Raw genomic sequence first — 17,500 nt, 5'->3', positions numbered from 1 at the left:
AGCCGATAGGTCTAGAAGGATGAGAGCAGAGGAGAGAGAGTTAGCTTTAGCAGTGCGGAGCGCCTCCATGATACAGAGAAGAGCAGTCTCAGTTGAATGACTAGTCTTGAAACCTGACTGATTTGGATCAAGAAGGTCATTCTGAGAGAGATAGCGGGAGAGCTGGCCAAGGACGGCACGTTCAAGAGTTTTGGAGAGAAAAGAAAGAAGGGATACTGGTCTGTAGTTGTTGACATCGGAGGGATCGAGTGTAGGTTTTTTCAGAAGGGGTGCAACTCTCGCTCTCTTGAAGACGGAAGGGACGTAGCCAGCGGTCAGGGATGAGTTGATGAGCTAGGTGATGTAAGGGAGAAGGTCTCCGGAAATGGTCTGGAGAAGAGAGGAGGGGATAGGGTCAAGCGGGCAGGTTGTTGGGCGGCCGGCCGTCACAAGAAGCGAGATTTCATCTGGAGAGAGAGGGGAGAAAGAGGTCAGAGCACAGGATAGGGCAGTGTGAGCAGAACCAGCGGTGTCGTTTGACTTAGCAAACGAGGATCGGATGTCGTCGACCTTCTTTTCAAAATGGTTGACGAAGTCATCTGCAGAGAGGGAGGAGGGGGGGTAGGGGAAGGAGGATTCAGGAGGGAGGAGAAAGTGGCAAAGAGCTTCCTAGGGTTAGAGGCAGATGCTTGGAATTTAGAGTGGTAGAAAGTGGCTTTAGCAGCAGAGACAGAGGAGGAAAATGTAGAGAGGAGGGAGTGAAAGGATGCCAGGTCCGCAGGGAGGCGAGTTTTCCTCCATTTCCGCTCGGCTGCCCGGAGCACTGTTCTGTGAGCTCGCAATGAGTCGTCGAGCCACGGAGCGGGAGGGGAGGACCGAGCCGGCCTGGAGGATAGGGGACATAGAGAGTCAAAGGATGCAGAAAGGGAAGAGAGGAGGGTTGAGGAGGCAGAATCAGGAGATAGGTTGGAGAAGGTATGAGCAGAGGGAAGAGATGATAGGATGGAAGAGGAGAGAGTAGCAGGGGAGAGAGAGCGAAGGTTGGGACGGCGCGATACCATCCGAGTAGGGGCAGTGTGGGAAGTGTTGGATGAGAGCGAGAGGGAAAAGGATACAAGGTAGTGGTCGGAGACTTGGAGGGGAGTTGCAATGAGGTTAGTGGAAGAACAGCATCTAGTAAAGATGAGGTCGAGCGTATTGCCTGCCTTGTGAGTAGGGGGAAGGTGAGAGGGTGAGGTCAAAAGAGGAGAGGAGTGGAAAGAAGAAGGCAGAGAGGAATGAGTCAAAGGTAGACGTGGGGAGGTTAAAGTCGCCCAGGACTGTGAGAGGTGAGCCGTCCTCAGGAAAGGAGCTTATCAAGGCATCAAGCTCATTGATGAACTCTCCGAGGGAACCTGGAGGGCGATAAATGATAAGGATGTTAACCTCTTACACTTATGGTGGCGCTATTTCATTTTTGGAAGAAAAACGTTCCCGTTTTAAACAAGATATTTTGTCACAAAAAGATGCTCGACTATGCATATAATTGCTACTGTTCGAAAGAAAACACTCTGACGTGTCCAGAAATACAAATATCTTCTCTGTGCGTGCCCTTTAACCTGTGCGTGCCCTTTAACGTGAGCTTCAGGCAAAACCAAGATGACTTGGCATCCAGGAAATGACAAGGATTTTTGAGGCTGTCTTTCATGATCTCCTTATATGGCTGTGAACGCAAGAGGAATGAGTCTGCCCTTTCTGTCGTTTCCCCAAGGTGTCTGCAGCATTGTGACGTATTTGTAGGCAGATCGTTGGAAGATTGACCATAAGAGACCACATTTACCACGTGTCCGCCCGGTGTCCTGCGCCGAAATTGGTGCGCAAAAGTCACCTGCCAGTATTTTTCCATGGGGCACAGAGAGAGAAGCAAGCTTCCATGAACTGCATGTCAATGAAGAGATATGTGAAAAAACACCTTGAGGATTGATTCCAAACAACGTTTGCCATGTTTCGGTCGATATTATGTAGTTAATCCGGAAAAAGTTTCACGTTGTAGGTGACTGCATTTTCGGCTCGTTTCGGTAGCCAGGCGCAATGTAGAAAACGGAACGATTTCTCCTACACACAGACGCTTTCAGGAAACACTGCGCATTTGGTATGTGGCTGGGAGTCTCCTCATTGAAAACATCAGAAGCTCTTCAAAGGTAAATTATTTTATTTATTTGGTTATCTGGCTTTTGTGAAAATGTTGCGTGCTACATGCTACACAAAATGCTATGCTAGCTTTGCATACTCTTACACAAATTAGTCAATTTCTATGGTCAAAAGCATATTTTGAAAATCTGAGATGACAGTGTTGTTAAGAAAAGGCTAAGCTTGAGAGCAAACGCATTATTTTAATTTTATTTGCGATTTTCAGAAATCGTTAACGTTGCGTTATGCTAATGAGCCTGAGGCTTAGTCACAATCCCGGATCCGGGATGCGGAGTTTCAAGAGGTTTAAGCTTGAAAGGGCTGGTAACTGTGACAGCATGGAATTCAAAGGAGGCGATAGACAGATGGGTAAGGGGAGAAAGAGAGAATGACCACTTGGGAGAGATGAGGATCCCGGTGCCACCACCCCGCTGACCAGAAGCTCTCGGGGTGTGCGAGAACACGTGGGCGGACGAAGAGAGAGCAGTAGGAGTAGCAGTGTTATCTGTGGTGATCCATGTTTCCGTCAGTGCCAAGAAGTCGAGGGACTGGAGGGAGGCATAGGCTGAAATGAACTCTGCCTTGTTGGCCGCAGATCGGCAGTTCCAGAGGCTACCGGAGACCTGGAACTCCACGTGGGTCGTGCGCGCTGGGACCACCAGATTAGGGTGGCCGCGGCCACGCGGTGTGGAGCGTTTGTATGGTCTGTGCAGAGAGGAGAGAATATGGATAGATAGACACATAGTTGACAGGCTACAGAAGAGGCTACGCTAATGCAAAGGAGATTGGAATGACAAGTGGACTACACGTCTAGAATGTTCAGAAAGTTAAGCTTACGTAGCAAGAATCTTATTGACTAAAATGATTGAAATGATACAGTACTGCTGGAGTAGGCTAGCTGGCAGTGGCTGCGTTGTTGACTTTGTAGGCTAGCTGGCAGTGGCTGCGTTGTTGACACTACACTAATCAAGTCGTTCAGATGGGACATATTCTCCAAGCATGCACTGACCAACTGGCAAGTGTCTTCACTGACATTTTCATCCTCTCCCTGTTCGAGTCTGTAATACCAACATGTTTTAAGCAGACCACCATAGTCCATGTGCCCAAAAACACAAAGGTAACCTGCCTAAATGACTACCGACCCATAGTACTCACGTCTCTAGTCATGAAGTGCTTTGAAAGGCTGGTCATGGCTCACGTCAACAACATCATCCCAGAAACCCTAGACCCTCCCCAACAGATGCACAGATGATGCAATCTCTATTGCACTCCACACTGCCCTTTCCCACCTGGACAAAATGAACACCTATGTGAGAATGCTATTCATTGACTACAGCTCAGCGTTCAACACCATAGTTCCTTCAAAGCTCATCAATAAGCTAAGGACCCTGGGACTAAACACCTCCCTCTAAACACCTCCCTCTGCAACTGGATCTTGGACTTCCCTTCCCCCAGGTGGTAAGGGTAGCTAACAACACAACCGCCACACTGATTCTCAACACAAGGGCCCCTCAGGGGTGCGTGGTCAGTCCCCTCCTGTTAACTCACGACTGCACGGCAGGCACAACTCCAACACCATCATTAAATTTGCTGATGACACAACAGTGGTAGGCCTGATTACCGACAACGATGAGACAGCCTATAGGGAGGAGGTCAGAGACCTGGCAGTGTGATAACAACCTCTCCCTTAACGATGAGACAGCCTACAGGGAGGAGGTCAGAGACCTAGCAGTGTGGTGCCAGGACAACAACCTCTCCCTCAACGATGAGACAGCTTACAGGGAGGAGGTCAGAGACCTAGCAGTGTGGTGCCAGGACAACAACCTCTCCCTCAACGATGAGACAGCCTATAGGGAGGAGGTCAGAGACCTGGCAGTGTGGTGCCAGGACAACAACCTCTCCCTCAACGATGACACAGCCTATAAGGAGGAGGTCAGAGACCTGGCAGTGTGGTGCCAGGACAACAACCTCTCCCTCAACGATGAGACAGCCTATAGGGAGGAGGTCAGAGACCTGGCAGTGTGGTGCCAGGACAACAACCTCTCCCTCAACGATGACACAGCCTATAAGGAGGAGGTCAGAGACCTGGCAGTGTGGTGCCAGGACAACAACCTCTCCCTCAACGATGAGACAGCCTATAAGGAGGAGGTCAGAGACCTGGTGGTACCAGGATAACAACCTCTCCCTCAACGATGAGACAGCCTATAGGGAGGTCAGAGACCTGGTGGTACCAGGACAACAACCTCTCCCTCAACGTGATCAATACAAAGGAGATGATTGTGGACTACAGGAAAAAGAGGAACAAGCATGCTCCCATTCTTATCGACGGGCCTGTAGTGGAGCAGGTCGAGAGCTTCAAGTTCCTTGGTGTCCACATCACCATTAAATTAACATGGTCCAAGCACACCAAGACAGTCGTGAAGAGGGCATGACAAAACCTATTCTCCCTCAGGTGACTGAAAAGATTTGGCATGGGTCCTCAGATCCTCAAAAAGTTCTACAGCCGGCACCATTCGAGAGCATCCTGACCGGTTGCATCACCGCCCTGGTTTGGCAACTCCTACAGAGGGTAGTGCGAACGGCCAAGCTTCCTGTCATCCAGGACCTCTATACCAGGTGGTGTCAGAGGAAGGTCCCAAAAAATGGTCAAAGACTCCAGCCACCCAAGTCATAGACGGTTGTCTCTGCTACCGCAGGTCAAACTGTATCTGAGTGCCAAAGTCTAGGTCCAAAAGGCAACAGCCCCCAAGACATAAGACTGCTGAACAAATAAATCAAATGGACTATTTGCATTGACACACCTTTGTTTTTCCACTGCTGCTATTCGCTGTTTATTATCTATTGACTCAATACCAACCCCCTATTCGCTGTTTATTATCTATTGACTCAATACCAATCCCCTATTCGCTGTTTATTATCTATTGACTCAATACCAATCCCCTATTCGCTGTTTATTATCTATTGACTCAATGCCAATCCCCTATTCACTGTTTATTATCTATTGACTCAATGCCAATCCCCTATTCGCTGTTTATTATCTATTGACTCAATACCAATCCCCTATTCGCTGTTTATTATCTATTGACTCAATGCCAATCCCCTGTATATAGCCTCATTATTATTTATTTTTTACTTTGGTTAATATTTTCTTCACTCTATTTTCTTAAAACTGCATTGTTGGTAAAGGGCTTGTAAGTAAGCATTTCTCACGGTAAGGTCTACACCAGTTGTATTTGGACGCAAGTGACAAATAGAATTTGATTTGAGCTTGTCAACACATTTGTATCTAAGATATTTCCTTCAAGTATAATTATATTCACGATACACCTGAGTTGAAGGTTTTGGTGTGAAAACAGCTAACATTAAAGCTAGAATCCTTAGTTGTTACAGCCATTTTTGGACTTGAAGAATATAACTCATGAGCTTAGCCTCTAAATATGGTTAAAACTATACATTTGATATAATGGATGGTCAGTCCGAGCATCCATAGTTCTGTCTATGAATTTGAGAGTGGTTACATCCTTCAGCGTGGTAGCGGAACAATCCTCATTGTTTAAATTAAGGATTGCAGCTTTAACCATTGTATCTGTCATCTATGTAACTACTGTATCTTACCTCTCTATCATGTTAATGTGTGTCTCTTTCCTCTGAATCTTTCTCTCTCTCTCTCTCTGTCTCTCTCTCTGTCTCTCTCTCTGTCTCTCTCTCTGTCTCTCTCTGTCTCTCTCTGTCTCTCTCTGTTTCTCTCTGTCTCTCTCTCTCTCTCTGTCTCTCTCTGTTTCTCTCTCTCTGTCTCTCTCTGTCTCTCTGTCTCTCTCTCTCTCTCTGTCTCTCTCTGTCTCTCTCTGTCTCTCTCTGTCTCTCTCTGTCTCTCTCTGTCTCTCTCTCTCTCTCTCTCTCTCTGTCTCTCTCTCTCTGTCTCTCTCTCTCTGTCTCTGTCTCTCTCTGTCTCTCTCTCTGTCTCTGTCTCTGTCTCTCTCTGTATCTCTCTCTGTCTCTCTCTCTCTCTCTTCATTCCAGAGCTCTGATGACAGTTCCAGAGTGTCCATCACGTTCTTCCGTCTGTTTCGAGTGATGCGATTGGTCAAACTGCTGAGCAAGGGGGAGGGAATTCGAACGCTGCTCTGGACCTTTGTCAAGTCCCTCCAGGTCAGAGGTCACTAGTGGGTCCGGGACTTTTCCCTGACCATGTGATCTGACCAGGAAACACTCTGGGCCCTACTTTACCAGCCTATAACTGATAAATTAGGCCTGGTCATAGTTGACGAATCCATTCAGGTTAGAGCGTTGGTCTGGGATAATTACATTCAGGTCACGGTGTTGGTCTGGGATAATTACATTCAGGTCAGGGTGTTGGTCTGGGATAATTCCATTCAGGTCAGGGTGTTGGTCTGGGATAATCACCTGGGTTGATTTTATCTCTCTTATTAAGGTCTAAAACCCCAACAATGACGTGAAGGTATGGCTACAGACTTTACATTCAGTATAAATAAATACATAAATACAGAGCAGGGAGTTGGTGTCAGAACACGGAGTAGGTGACAGAACAGGGAGTTGGTGTCAGTACAGGTCGGGGAGTTGGTGTCAGTACAGGTCGGGGAGTTGGTGTCAGTACAGGTCGGGGAGTTGGTGTCAGTACAGGTCGGGGAGTTGGTGTCAGTACAGGTCGGGGAGTTGGTGTCAGTACAGGTCGGGGAGTTGGTGTCAGTACAGGTCGGGGAGTTGGTGTCATTACAGGGAGTTGGTGTCAGTACAGGTCGGGGAGTTGGTGTCAGTACAGGTCGGGGAGTTGGTGTCAGTACAGGTCGGGGAGTTGGTGTCATTACAGGGAGTTGGTGTCAGTACAGGTCGGGGAGTTGGTGTCAGTACAGGTCGGGGAGTTGGTGTCAGTACAGGTCGGGGAGTTGGTGTAAGTACAGGTCGGGGAGTTGGTGTCAGTACAGGTCGGGGAGTTGGTGTCAGTACAGGTCGGGGAGTTGGTGTCAGTACAGGTCGGGGAGTTGGTGTCAGTACAGGTCGGGGAGTTGGTGTCAGTACAGGGAGTTGGTGTCAGTACAGGTCGGGGAGTTGGTGTCAGTACAGGTCGGGGAGTTGGTGTCAGTACAGGTCGGGGAGTTGGTGTCAGTACAGGTCGGGGAGTTGGTGTCAGTACAGGTCGGGGAGTTGGTGTCAGTACAGGTCGGGGAGTTGGTGTCAGTACAGGTCGGGGAGTTGGTGTCAGTACAGGTCGGGGAGTTGGTGTCAGTACAGGTCGGGGATTTCGTGCAGGGAGTTGGTGTCAGTATAGGGTGTTGGTGTCAGTACAAGGAGTGGTGTCACTCCCTCTCCATTAAAATTCCATTACCTCTCCCCTACCTCTCTGCTACCTCTCCCCTACCTCTCTGCTACCTCTCCCCTACCTCTCCGCTACCTCTCCCCTACCTCTCCCCTACCTCTCCCCTACCTCTCCGATTCCTCTCCCCTACCTCTCCCCTACCTCTCCCCTACCTCTCCCCTACCTCTCCACTACCTCTCCGATTCCTCTCCCCTACCTCTCCCCTACCTCTCCGATTCCTCTCCCCTACCTCTCCACTACCTCTCCGATTCCTCTCCCCTACCTCTCCCCTACCTCTCCCCTACCTCTCCCCTACCTCTCCGATTCCTCTCCCCTACCTCTCCCCTACCTCTCCCCTACCTCTCCGATTCCTCTCCCCTACCTCTCCCCTACCTCTCCCCTACCTCTCCGATTCCTCTCCCCTACCTCTCCACTACCTCTCCGATTCCTCTCCGATTCCTCTCCCCTACCTCTCCACTACCTCTCCACTACCTCTCCCCTACCTCTCCACTACCTCTCCCCTACCTCTCCCCTACCTCTCCCCTACCTCTCCCCTACCTCTCCACTACCTCTCCCCTACCTCTCCCCTACCTCTCCCCTACCTCTCCCCTACCTCTCCCCTACCTCTCCCCTACCTCTCCACTACCTCTCCGATTCCTCTCCGATTCCTCTCCCCTACCTCTCCACTACCTCTCCACTACCTCTCCCCTACCTCTCCCCTACCTCTCCCCTACCTCTCCCCTACCATTCCCCTACCTCTCCCCTACCTCTCCCCTACCTCTCCCCTACCTCTCCCCTACCTCTCCCCTACCTCTCCCCTACCATTCCCCTACCTCTCCCCTACCTCTCCCCTACCTCTCCCCTACCTCTCCCCTACCTCTCCACTACCTTTACACTACCTCTCCACTACCATTCCACTACCTCTCTGCTACCTTTACACTACCTCTCCACTATCATTCCACTACCTCTCTGCTACCTTTACACTACCTCTCCACTACCTCTTCACTAACACTTCACTACCTCTCCACTACTTTCCATTAAAATTCCACTACCTCTCCACTACCTCTCCACTACCTCTCTGCTACCATTCCATTAAAATTCCACTACCTCTCCACTACCTCTCCACTACCTCTCCGCTACCTCTCTGCTACCATTCCACTACCTCTCCACTACCTCTCCACTACCATTCCACTACCTCTCCACTACCTCTCCACTACCATTCCATTAAAATTCCACTACCTCTCCACTACCTCTCCACTACCATTCCATTAAAATTCCACTACCTCTCCACTACCTCTTGGGCAGCCTAATTCCCCTCTAACCGGGGATGGTGTCAGTGGGTCACAAGCCAGTAAAATAGGTAGAGCCGAGTCCTCTCTTTCACAGACAATGCAATAAAGGTTAGTTAGCAGTAAATCTGTTCCTTTTCAATTTTAGAATGTTCGCCCTGCCCTACATAACCCTTCATATACTGACTATAGCTGTGTCCTCTGTCTCTCAGGCCCTACCCTACATAACCCTTCATATACTGACTATAGCTGTGTCCTCTGTCTCTCAGGCTCTACCCTACATAACCCTTCATATACTGACTATAGCTGTGTCCTCTGTCTCTCAGGCCCTGCCCTACATAACCCTTCATATACTGACTATAGCTGTGTCCTCTGTCTCTCAGGCCCTGTCCTACATAACCCTTCATATACTGACTATAGCTGTGTCCTCTGTCTCTCAGGCCCTGCCCTACATAACCCTTCATATACTGACTATAGCTGTGTCCTCTGTCTCTCAGGCCCTGCCCTACGTTGCCCTTCTCATCGCCATGATCTTCTTCATCTATGCCGTCATCGGCATGCAGGTGGGTGTTGTGTGTCTGTTTTTTACCAATTGAGGATGTGCCTTCTTGCTCGAGTCCATCTCCATCTTGATATCTCTCAATATCTGTCTCCATCTCTCTCTCTCTCTCTCTTTCTCTCCATATCTATCTCTCTCTCTCTCTCTCTCTCTCTCTCTCTCTCTCTCTCTCTCTCTCTCTCTCCACATCTATCCATCTCTCTCTCTCTCGATATCTATCCATCTTTCTCTCCATCTCTCTCTCTCTCTGTGTCTCTCTCTCCAGACGTTTGGGAAGATAGCCATGCAGGACTACACTCAGATCAACAGGAACAACAATTTTCAGACGTTTCCTCAGGCTGTACTGGCTCTATTCAGGTGAGCCGTTTCCTCGGGCTGTACTGGCTCTATTCAGGTGAGCCGTTTCCTCAGGCTGTACTGGCTCTATTCAGGTGAGCCGTTTCCTCAGGCTGTACTGGCTCTATTCAGGTGAGCCGTTTCCTCAGGCTGTACTGGCTCTATTCAGGTGAGCCGTTTCCTCAGGCTGTACTGGCTCTATTCAGGTGAGCCGTTTCCTCAGGCTGTACTGGCTCTATTCAGGTGAGCCGTTTCCTCAGGCTGTACTGGCTCTATTCAGGTGAACCGTTTCCTCAAGCTGAACTGACTCTATGCAGGTGAGCCGTTTCCTCAAGCTGAACTGACTCTATGCAGGTGAGCCGTTTCCTCAAGCTGAACTGACTCTATGCAGGTGAGCCGTTTCCTCAAGCTGAACTGACTCTATGCAGGTGAGCCGTTTCCTCAGGCTGAACTGACTCTATTCAGGTGAGCCGTTTCCTCAAGCTGAACTGACTCTATGCAGGTGAGCCGTTTCCTCAAGCTGAACTGACTCTATGCAGGTGAGCCGTTTCCTCAGGCTGAACTGACTCTATTCAGGTGAGCCGTTTCCTCAAGCTGAACTGACTCTATGCAGGTGAGCCGTTTCCTCAGGCTGAACTGACTCTATTCAGCAGGACTGCTGCTTTTCTGCTTGTCCATTGATTGATCCACCTCAGTTGGAGCCAGTTGGAGCTAACATCTGTCTCTCTGTCCCTCTGTCCCTCTGTCTCTCTGTCTCTCTGTCTCTCTGTCTCCCTGTCTCCCTGTGACCCTGTCTCCCTGTCTCCCTGTCTCCCTGTCTCCCTGTCTCTCTCTGTCTCTCTCTGTCTCCCTGTCTCTCTGTCTCCCTGTCTCCCTGTCTCTCTGTGTCTCTGTCTCTCCCTGTCTCCCTGTCCCTCTGTCTCCCTGTCTCCCTGTCTCTCTGTCTCTGTCCAGGTGTGCTACAGGGGAGGCGTGGCAGGAGATCATGCTAGCCAGTCTGCCAGGTAAGCACTCTCTCTGTCTGTCTGTCTGTCTGTCTGTCTGTCTGTCTGCCTGCCTGTCTGACTCTCTCTCTGTCTACCAGGTAAACGGTGTGACCCAGAGTCAGACTACCTGCCTGGCGAAGAGTTCACCTGTGGAAGCAACTTCGCTATAGTCTACTTCATCAGCTTCTTCATGCTGTGTGCTTTCCTGGTGAGGGGAGACAAGGAGGAGGGAGGGGGGAGCAGGGAGTAGTGGGAAGGTAGGGGGTGGGAGGAGAGGGAGACTTTAAAGGCTGTTTCCTAAGACCGTGGTTCTCAACTGGTTTTGCCTCGCGACCCAAATTGAACCAGGTTGCCTAAGTCGCAACTCAATATTCACATTGCGAAAAAGAATCGCCAAAATACAATCTGGAAAACTATTTTGAATGCTATGTTGCTGGTAAAATATATGACCTATTTCATTGTCAATAATAGCATTTTGCCCATATTCTTGATGAAGAATGTGAATGAACTCACACTAAACATAGCACTGCTACTAGAATGTTAATGAACTCACTTGGTTTGAGACACTAAATCAACCAACATAGCACTGCTACTAGAATGTTAATGAACTCACCTGGTTTGAGACACTTAATCAACCAACATAGCACTGCTACTAGAATGTTAATAAACTCACCTGGTTTGAGACACTAAATCAACCAACATAGCACTGCTACTAGAATGTTAATGAACTCACCTGGTTTGAGACACTTAATCAACCAACATAGCACTGCTACTAGAATGTTAATAAACTCACCTGGTTTGAGACACTAAATCAACCAACATAGCACTGCTACTAGAATGTTAATGAACTCACCTGGTTTGAGACACTTAATCAACCAACATAGCACTGCTACTAGAATCTTAATGAACTCACCTGGTTTGAGACACTTAATCAACCAACATAGCACTGCTACTAGAATGTTAATGAACTCACCTGGTTTGAGACACTTAATCAACCAACATAGCACTGCTACTAGAATGTTAATGAACTCACCTGGTTTGAGACACTAAATCAACCACACAGTACATGGAAAATACTGTGATTGAAGAAACATTTTCAGAGATTAAATTATTTTGAAAATTCAAGTTATCATAATTTCTATACACTTTCTACCTGGTCTAAGTCGTTTAACTTCAGACCAGAGTATTTTTAATAATATATATTATTGTTATTACATTCTCAGACACCAATTCAATACTTCCCACAACCCACCAGCTGAGAATCCTGAGGGACTTTACGTTATGTATCATATTGTGGAAGTACATTTTAATTTTAATTTACTAGGCAAGTGTTATTTTCAATGACGGCCTAGGAACAGCGGGTTAACTGCCTTGTTCAGAGGCAGAATGACAGATTTTTACCTTGTCAGCTCAGGGGATTCGATCTTGCAACCTTTTGGTTACTAGTCCAACGCTCTGACCACGAGGCTACCTTGCCGCCTCTACACTCTAACCACTAGGCTACCCTGCCACCTCTACACTCTAACCACTAGGCTACCCTGCCACCTCTACACTCTAACCACTAGGCTACCTGCCTCCCCTACACTCTAACCACTAGGCTACCTGCCGCCACTACACTCGAACCACTAGGCTACCTGCCTCCCCTACACTCTAACCACTAGGTTACCTGCCGCCCCTACACTCTAACCACTAGGCTACCTGCCGCCCCTACACTCTAACCACTAGGCTACCTGCCGCCACTACACTCTAACCACTAGGCTACCTGCCGCCCCTACACTCTAACCACTAGGCTACCTGCCGCCCCTACACTCTAACCACTAGGCTACCTGCCGCCCCTACACTCTAACCACTAGGCTACTTGCCGCCCCTACACTCTAACCACTAGGCTACCTGCCTCCCCTACACTCTAACCACTAGGTTACCTGCCGCCCCTACACTCTAACCACTAGGCTACCTGCCGCCCCTACACTCTAACCACTAGGCTACCTGCCGCCACTACACTCTAACCACTAGGCTACCTGCCGCCCCTACACTCTAACCACTAGGCTACCTGCCTCCCCTACACTCTAACCACTAGGCTACCTGCCTCCCCTACACTCGAACCACTAGGCTACCTGCCGCCCCTACACTCGAACCACTAGGCTACCTGCCGCCACTACACTCTAACCACTATGCTACCTGCCGCCCCTACACTCTAACCACTAGGCTACCTGCCGCCACTACACTCTAACCACTAGGCTACCTGCCTCCCCTACACTCTAACCACTAGGCTACCTGCCTCCCCTACACTCTAACCACTAGGCTACCTGCCTCCCCTTCACTCTAACCACTAGGCTACCTGCCGCCACTACACTCTAACCACTAGGCTACCTGCCGCCCCTACACTCTAACCACTAGGCTACCTGCCGCCCCTACAGTCTAACCACTAGGCTACCTGCCGCCCCTACACTCGAACCACTAGGCTACCTGCCGCCCCTACACTCTAACCACTAGGCTACCTGCCTCCCCTACACTCTAACCACTAGGCTACCTGCCGCCCCTACACTCTAACCACTAGGCTCCCTGCCACCTCTACACTCTAACCACTAGGCTACCTGCCTCCCCTTCACTCTAACCACTAGGCTACCTGCCGCCACTACACTCTAACCACTAGGCTACCTGCCGCCCCTACACTCTAACCACTAGGCTACCTGCCGCCCCTACACTCTAACCACTAGGCTACCTGCCGCCCCTACACTCTAACCACTAGGCTACGCTGCCGCCCCACTTTGCTTGTATGTCTGCTTATTTGTCACATTGTAAGAGGAAATCTCTCTCTTTCTCTCGCTGTCTTTCTGTATTAGATTATCAACCTGTTTGTTGCTGTCATCATGGACAACTTTGACTATCTAACCCGTGATTGGTCCATTCTGGGGCCTCATCACCTGGATGAGTTCAAGAGGATCTGGTCGGAGTACGACCCTGAGGCCAAGTGAGGATACTTTCCTCTTTATCTCTCTCTCACTCACACTCTCTGTCTCTCTCGCTCTCTCACTCACTCACTCTCACTCTCTCACTCACACTCTCTGTCGCTCTCTGTCTCTCTCTAGCTCTCTCTCACTCTCTCACTGTCTCGCTCTCTCACTGTCTCTGTCACTGTCTCACTCTGACTCTATATCTCGGTCTATCCATCTCTCTTTCCTCTGTCCCCCTCCTCCCCTCTCTCTCTTTCTCTTTCTCTGTTTCTCTCTATTTTCTCCCTCTCTTTTCTCCCTCTCTTTTCTCCCTCTCTTTTCTCTCTCTATTTTCTCCCTCTCTTTTCTCTCTCTATTTTCTCTCTCTATTTTCTCCCTCTATTTTCTCTCTCTATTTTCTCCCTCTCTTTTCTCTCTCTATTTTCTCCCTTTCTTTTCTCCCTCTCTTCTCTTTCTCTTTCTCTGTTTCTCTCTCTATTTCCTCCCTCTCTTTTCTCCCTCTCTTTTCTCCCTCTCTTTTCTCTCTCCATTTTCTCCCTCTCTTTTCTCTCTCCATTTTCTCTTTCTCTTTCTGTTTCTTTCTCTCTTTCCTCTCTCTCTTTCCTCCCTCTCTTTTCTCTCTCTCTTTCCTCTCTCTCTTTCCTCCCTCTCTTTCCTCCCTCTCTTTCCTCCCTCTCTTTTCTCCCTCTCTTTTCTCTCTCCATTTTCTCCCTCTCTTTTCTCTCTCAATTTTCTCTTTCTCTTTCTGTTTCTTTCTCTCTTTCCTCCCTCTCTTTTCTCTCTCTCTTTTCTCTCTCTCTTTTCTCTCTCTCTTTTCTCTCTCTCTTTCCTCCCTCTCTTTTCTCCCTCTCTTTTCTCCCTCTCTTTTCTCTCTCCATTTTCTCCCTCTCTTTTCTCTCTCCATTTTCTCTTTCTCTTTCTGTTTCTTTCTCTCTTTCCTCCCTCTCTTTCCTCCCTCTCTTTTCTCTCTCTCTTTTCTCTCTCTCTTTCCTCCCTCTCTTTCCTCCCTCTCTTTTCTCTCTCTCTTTTCTCTCTCTCTTTTCTCCCTCTCTTTCCTCCCTCTCTTTCCTCCCTCTCTTTTCTCCCTCTCTTTCCTCCCTCTCTTTCCTCCCTCTCTTTTCTCCCTCTCGTTGTCTCATTATTTGAAGTCATATGTAAATACGACGTTAATAATCCACTGTTGTTCCTCAGGGCTGGTATTAACCACTTAGTAGGATCCCCTCAATAGGGGACCTTCAATATTTGTTTTATTCAATGTCATCTAAAATGAGAACGGTAGCCGCTGTCCATGAATACAGGGTGTGGGCGGCAGGTAGCCTAGCAGTTCAACTCCTTATGTGATGTGATGTAGAAACGTCTCAGTCGATAAAGACGTAGAAACATCAGTCTATAAAGATGTAGAAACGTCACAGTCTATAAAGACGTAGAAACATCAGTCTATAAAGATGTAGAAACGTCACAGTCTATAAAGATGTAGAAACATCAGTCTATAAAGATGTAGAAACATCAGTCTATAAAGATGTAGAAACGTCAGTCTATAAAGATGTAGAAACATCAGTCTATAAAGATATAGAAACGTCACAGTCTATAAAGATGTAGAAACGTCACAGTCTATAAAGATGTAGAAACATCAGTCTATAAAGATATAGAAACGTCACAGTCTATAAAGATGTAGAAACGTCACAGTCTATAAAGATGTAGAAACATCAGTCTATAAAGATGTAGAAACATCAGTCTATAAAGATGAAGAAACGTCACAGTCTATAAAGATATAGAAACATCACAGTCTATAAAGATGTAGAAATGTCACAGTCTATGAAGATGTAGAAACATCAGTCTATAAAGATATAGAAACGTCACAGTCTATAAAGATATAGAAACATCACAGTCTATAAAGATATAGAAACATCAGTCTATAAAGATGTAGAAACGTCACAGTCTATAAAGATGTAGAAACGTCACAGTCTATAAAGATATAGAAACATCAGTCTATAAAGATATAGAAACATCAGTCTATAAAGATGTAGAAACGTCACAGTCTATAAAGATATAGAAACATCAGTCTATAAAGATATAGAAACATCAGTCTATAAAGATGTAGAAACATCAGTCTATAAAGATGTAGAAACATCAGTCTATAAAGATGTAGAAACATCAGTCTATAAAGATGTAGAAACATCAGTCTATAAAGATGTAGAAACGTCACAGTCTATAAAGATGTAGAAACGTCACAGTCTATAAAGATGTAGAAACATCAGTCTATAAAGATGAAGAAACGTCACAGTCTATAAAGATGTAGAAATGTCACAGTCTATGAAGATGTAGAAACATCAGTCTATAAAGATATAGAAACGTCACAGTCCTTAAAGATATAGAAACATCACAGTCTATAAAGATATAGAAACATCAGTCTATAAAGATGTAGAAACGTCACAGTCTATAAAGATGTAGAAACGTCAGTCTATAAAGATGTAGAAACGTCACAGTCTATAAAGATGTAAACGTCACAGTCTATAAAGATGTAGAAAATCAGTCTATAAAGATATAGACAGTCTATAAAGATATAGAAACATCAGTCTATAAAGATATAGAAACACAGTCTATAAAGATATAGAAACATCAGTCTATAAAGATGTAGAAACAGTCTATAAAGATGTAGAAACAGTCTATAAAGATATAGAAAATCAGTCTATAAAGATGTAGAAACATCAGTCTATAAAGATGTCTATAAAGATGTAGAAACATCAGTCTATAAAGATGTAGAAACATCAGTCTATAAAGATGTAGAAACGTCACAGTCTATAAAGATGTAGAAACATCACAGTCTATAAAGATGTAGAAATGTCACAGTCTATAAAGATGTAGAAACATCAGTCTATATAAAGATATAGAAACATCAGTCTATAAAGATGTAGAAACGTCTATGAAGATGTAGAAACATCAGTCTATAAAGATATAGAAACATCAGTCTATTATGTAGAAACATCAGTCTATAAAGATGTAGAAACATCAGTCTATAAAGATGTAGAAACAGTCTATAAAGATGTCTCACAGTCTATAAAGATATAGAAACATCAGTCTATAAAGATGTAGAAACGTCACAGTCTATAAAGATGTAGAAACGTCAGTCTATAAAGATGTAGAAACGTCACAGTCTATAAAGATATAGAAACATCACAGTCTATAAAGATGTAGAAATGTCACAGTCTATGAAGATGTAGAAACATCAGTCTATAAAGATATAGAAACATCAGTCTATAAAGATATAGAAACGTCACAGTCCTTAAAGATATAGAAACATCACAGTCTATAAAGATATAGAAACATCAGTCTATAAAGATGTAGAAACATCAGTCTATAAAGATGTAGAAACATCAGTCTATAAAGATGTAGAAACGTCAGTCTATAAAGATGTAGAAACATCAGTCTATAAAGATGTAGAAACGTCACAGTCTATAAAGATGTAGAAACGTCAGTCTATAAAGATGTAGAAATGTCACAGTCTATGAAGATGTAGAAACATCAGTCTATAAAGATGTAGAAACGTCACAGTCTATAAAGATGTAGAAACATCAGTCTATAAAGATGTAGAAACGTCACAGTCTATAAAGATGTAGAAACATCAGTCTATAAAGATGTAGAAACGTCACAGTCTATAAAGATGTAGAAACATCAGTCTATAAAGATGTAGAAACGTCACAGTCTATAAAGATGTAGAAACATCAGTCTATAAAGATGTAGAAACATCAGTCTATAAAGATGTAGAAACGTCACAGTCTATAAAGATGTAGAAACGTCACAGTCTATAAAGATGTAGAAACGTCAGTCTATAAAGATGTAGAAATGTCACAGTCTATGAAGATGTAGAAACATCAGTCTATAAAGATGTAGAAACGTCACAGTCTATAAAGATG

General features: G+C 46.2%; 1 protein-coding gene across 1 annotated transcript in view; it reads left to right on the top strand.

Annotated features, from left to right (window-relative positions):
- The window catches only part of cacna1fb (calcium channel, voltage-dependent, L type, alpha 1F subunit), a 184,695-nt gene that overhangs the window by 136,884 nt on the left and 30,311 nt on the right, over positions 1 to 17,500 (top strand). The window contains exons 33-38 of the mRNA XM_064922017.1: positions 6,169 to 6,297; positions 9,249 to 9,314; positions 9,576 to 9,667; positions 10,601 to 10,650; positions 10,731 to 10,840; positions 13,476 to 13,603. Of these exons, the coding sequence (XP_064778089.1) occupies positions 6,169 to 6,297; positions 9,249 to 9,314; positions 9,576 to 9,667; positions 10,601 to 10,650; positions 10,731 to 10,840; positions 13,476 to 13,603 (575 nt within the window). The remainder of the gene's footprint in view (positions 1 to 6,168; positions 6,298 to 9,248; positions 9,315 to 9,575; positions 9,668 to 10,600; positions 10,651 to 10,730; positions 10,841 to 13,475; positions 13,604 to 17,500) is intronic.

This window comes from Oncorhynchus masou, chromosome 18 (genome assembly GCF_036934945.1).
Source record: "Oncorhynchus masou masou isolate Uvic2021 chromosome 18, UVic_Omas_1.1, whole genome shotgun sequence".
Classification (NCBI taxonomy): Eukaryota; Metazoa; Chordata; class Actinopteri; order Salmoniformes; family Salmonidae; genus Oncorhynchus; species Oncorhynchus masou.
This window is presented reverse-complemented; position numbering and strand designations above follow the sequence as displayed.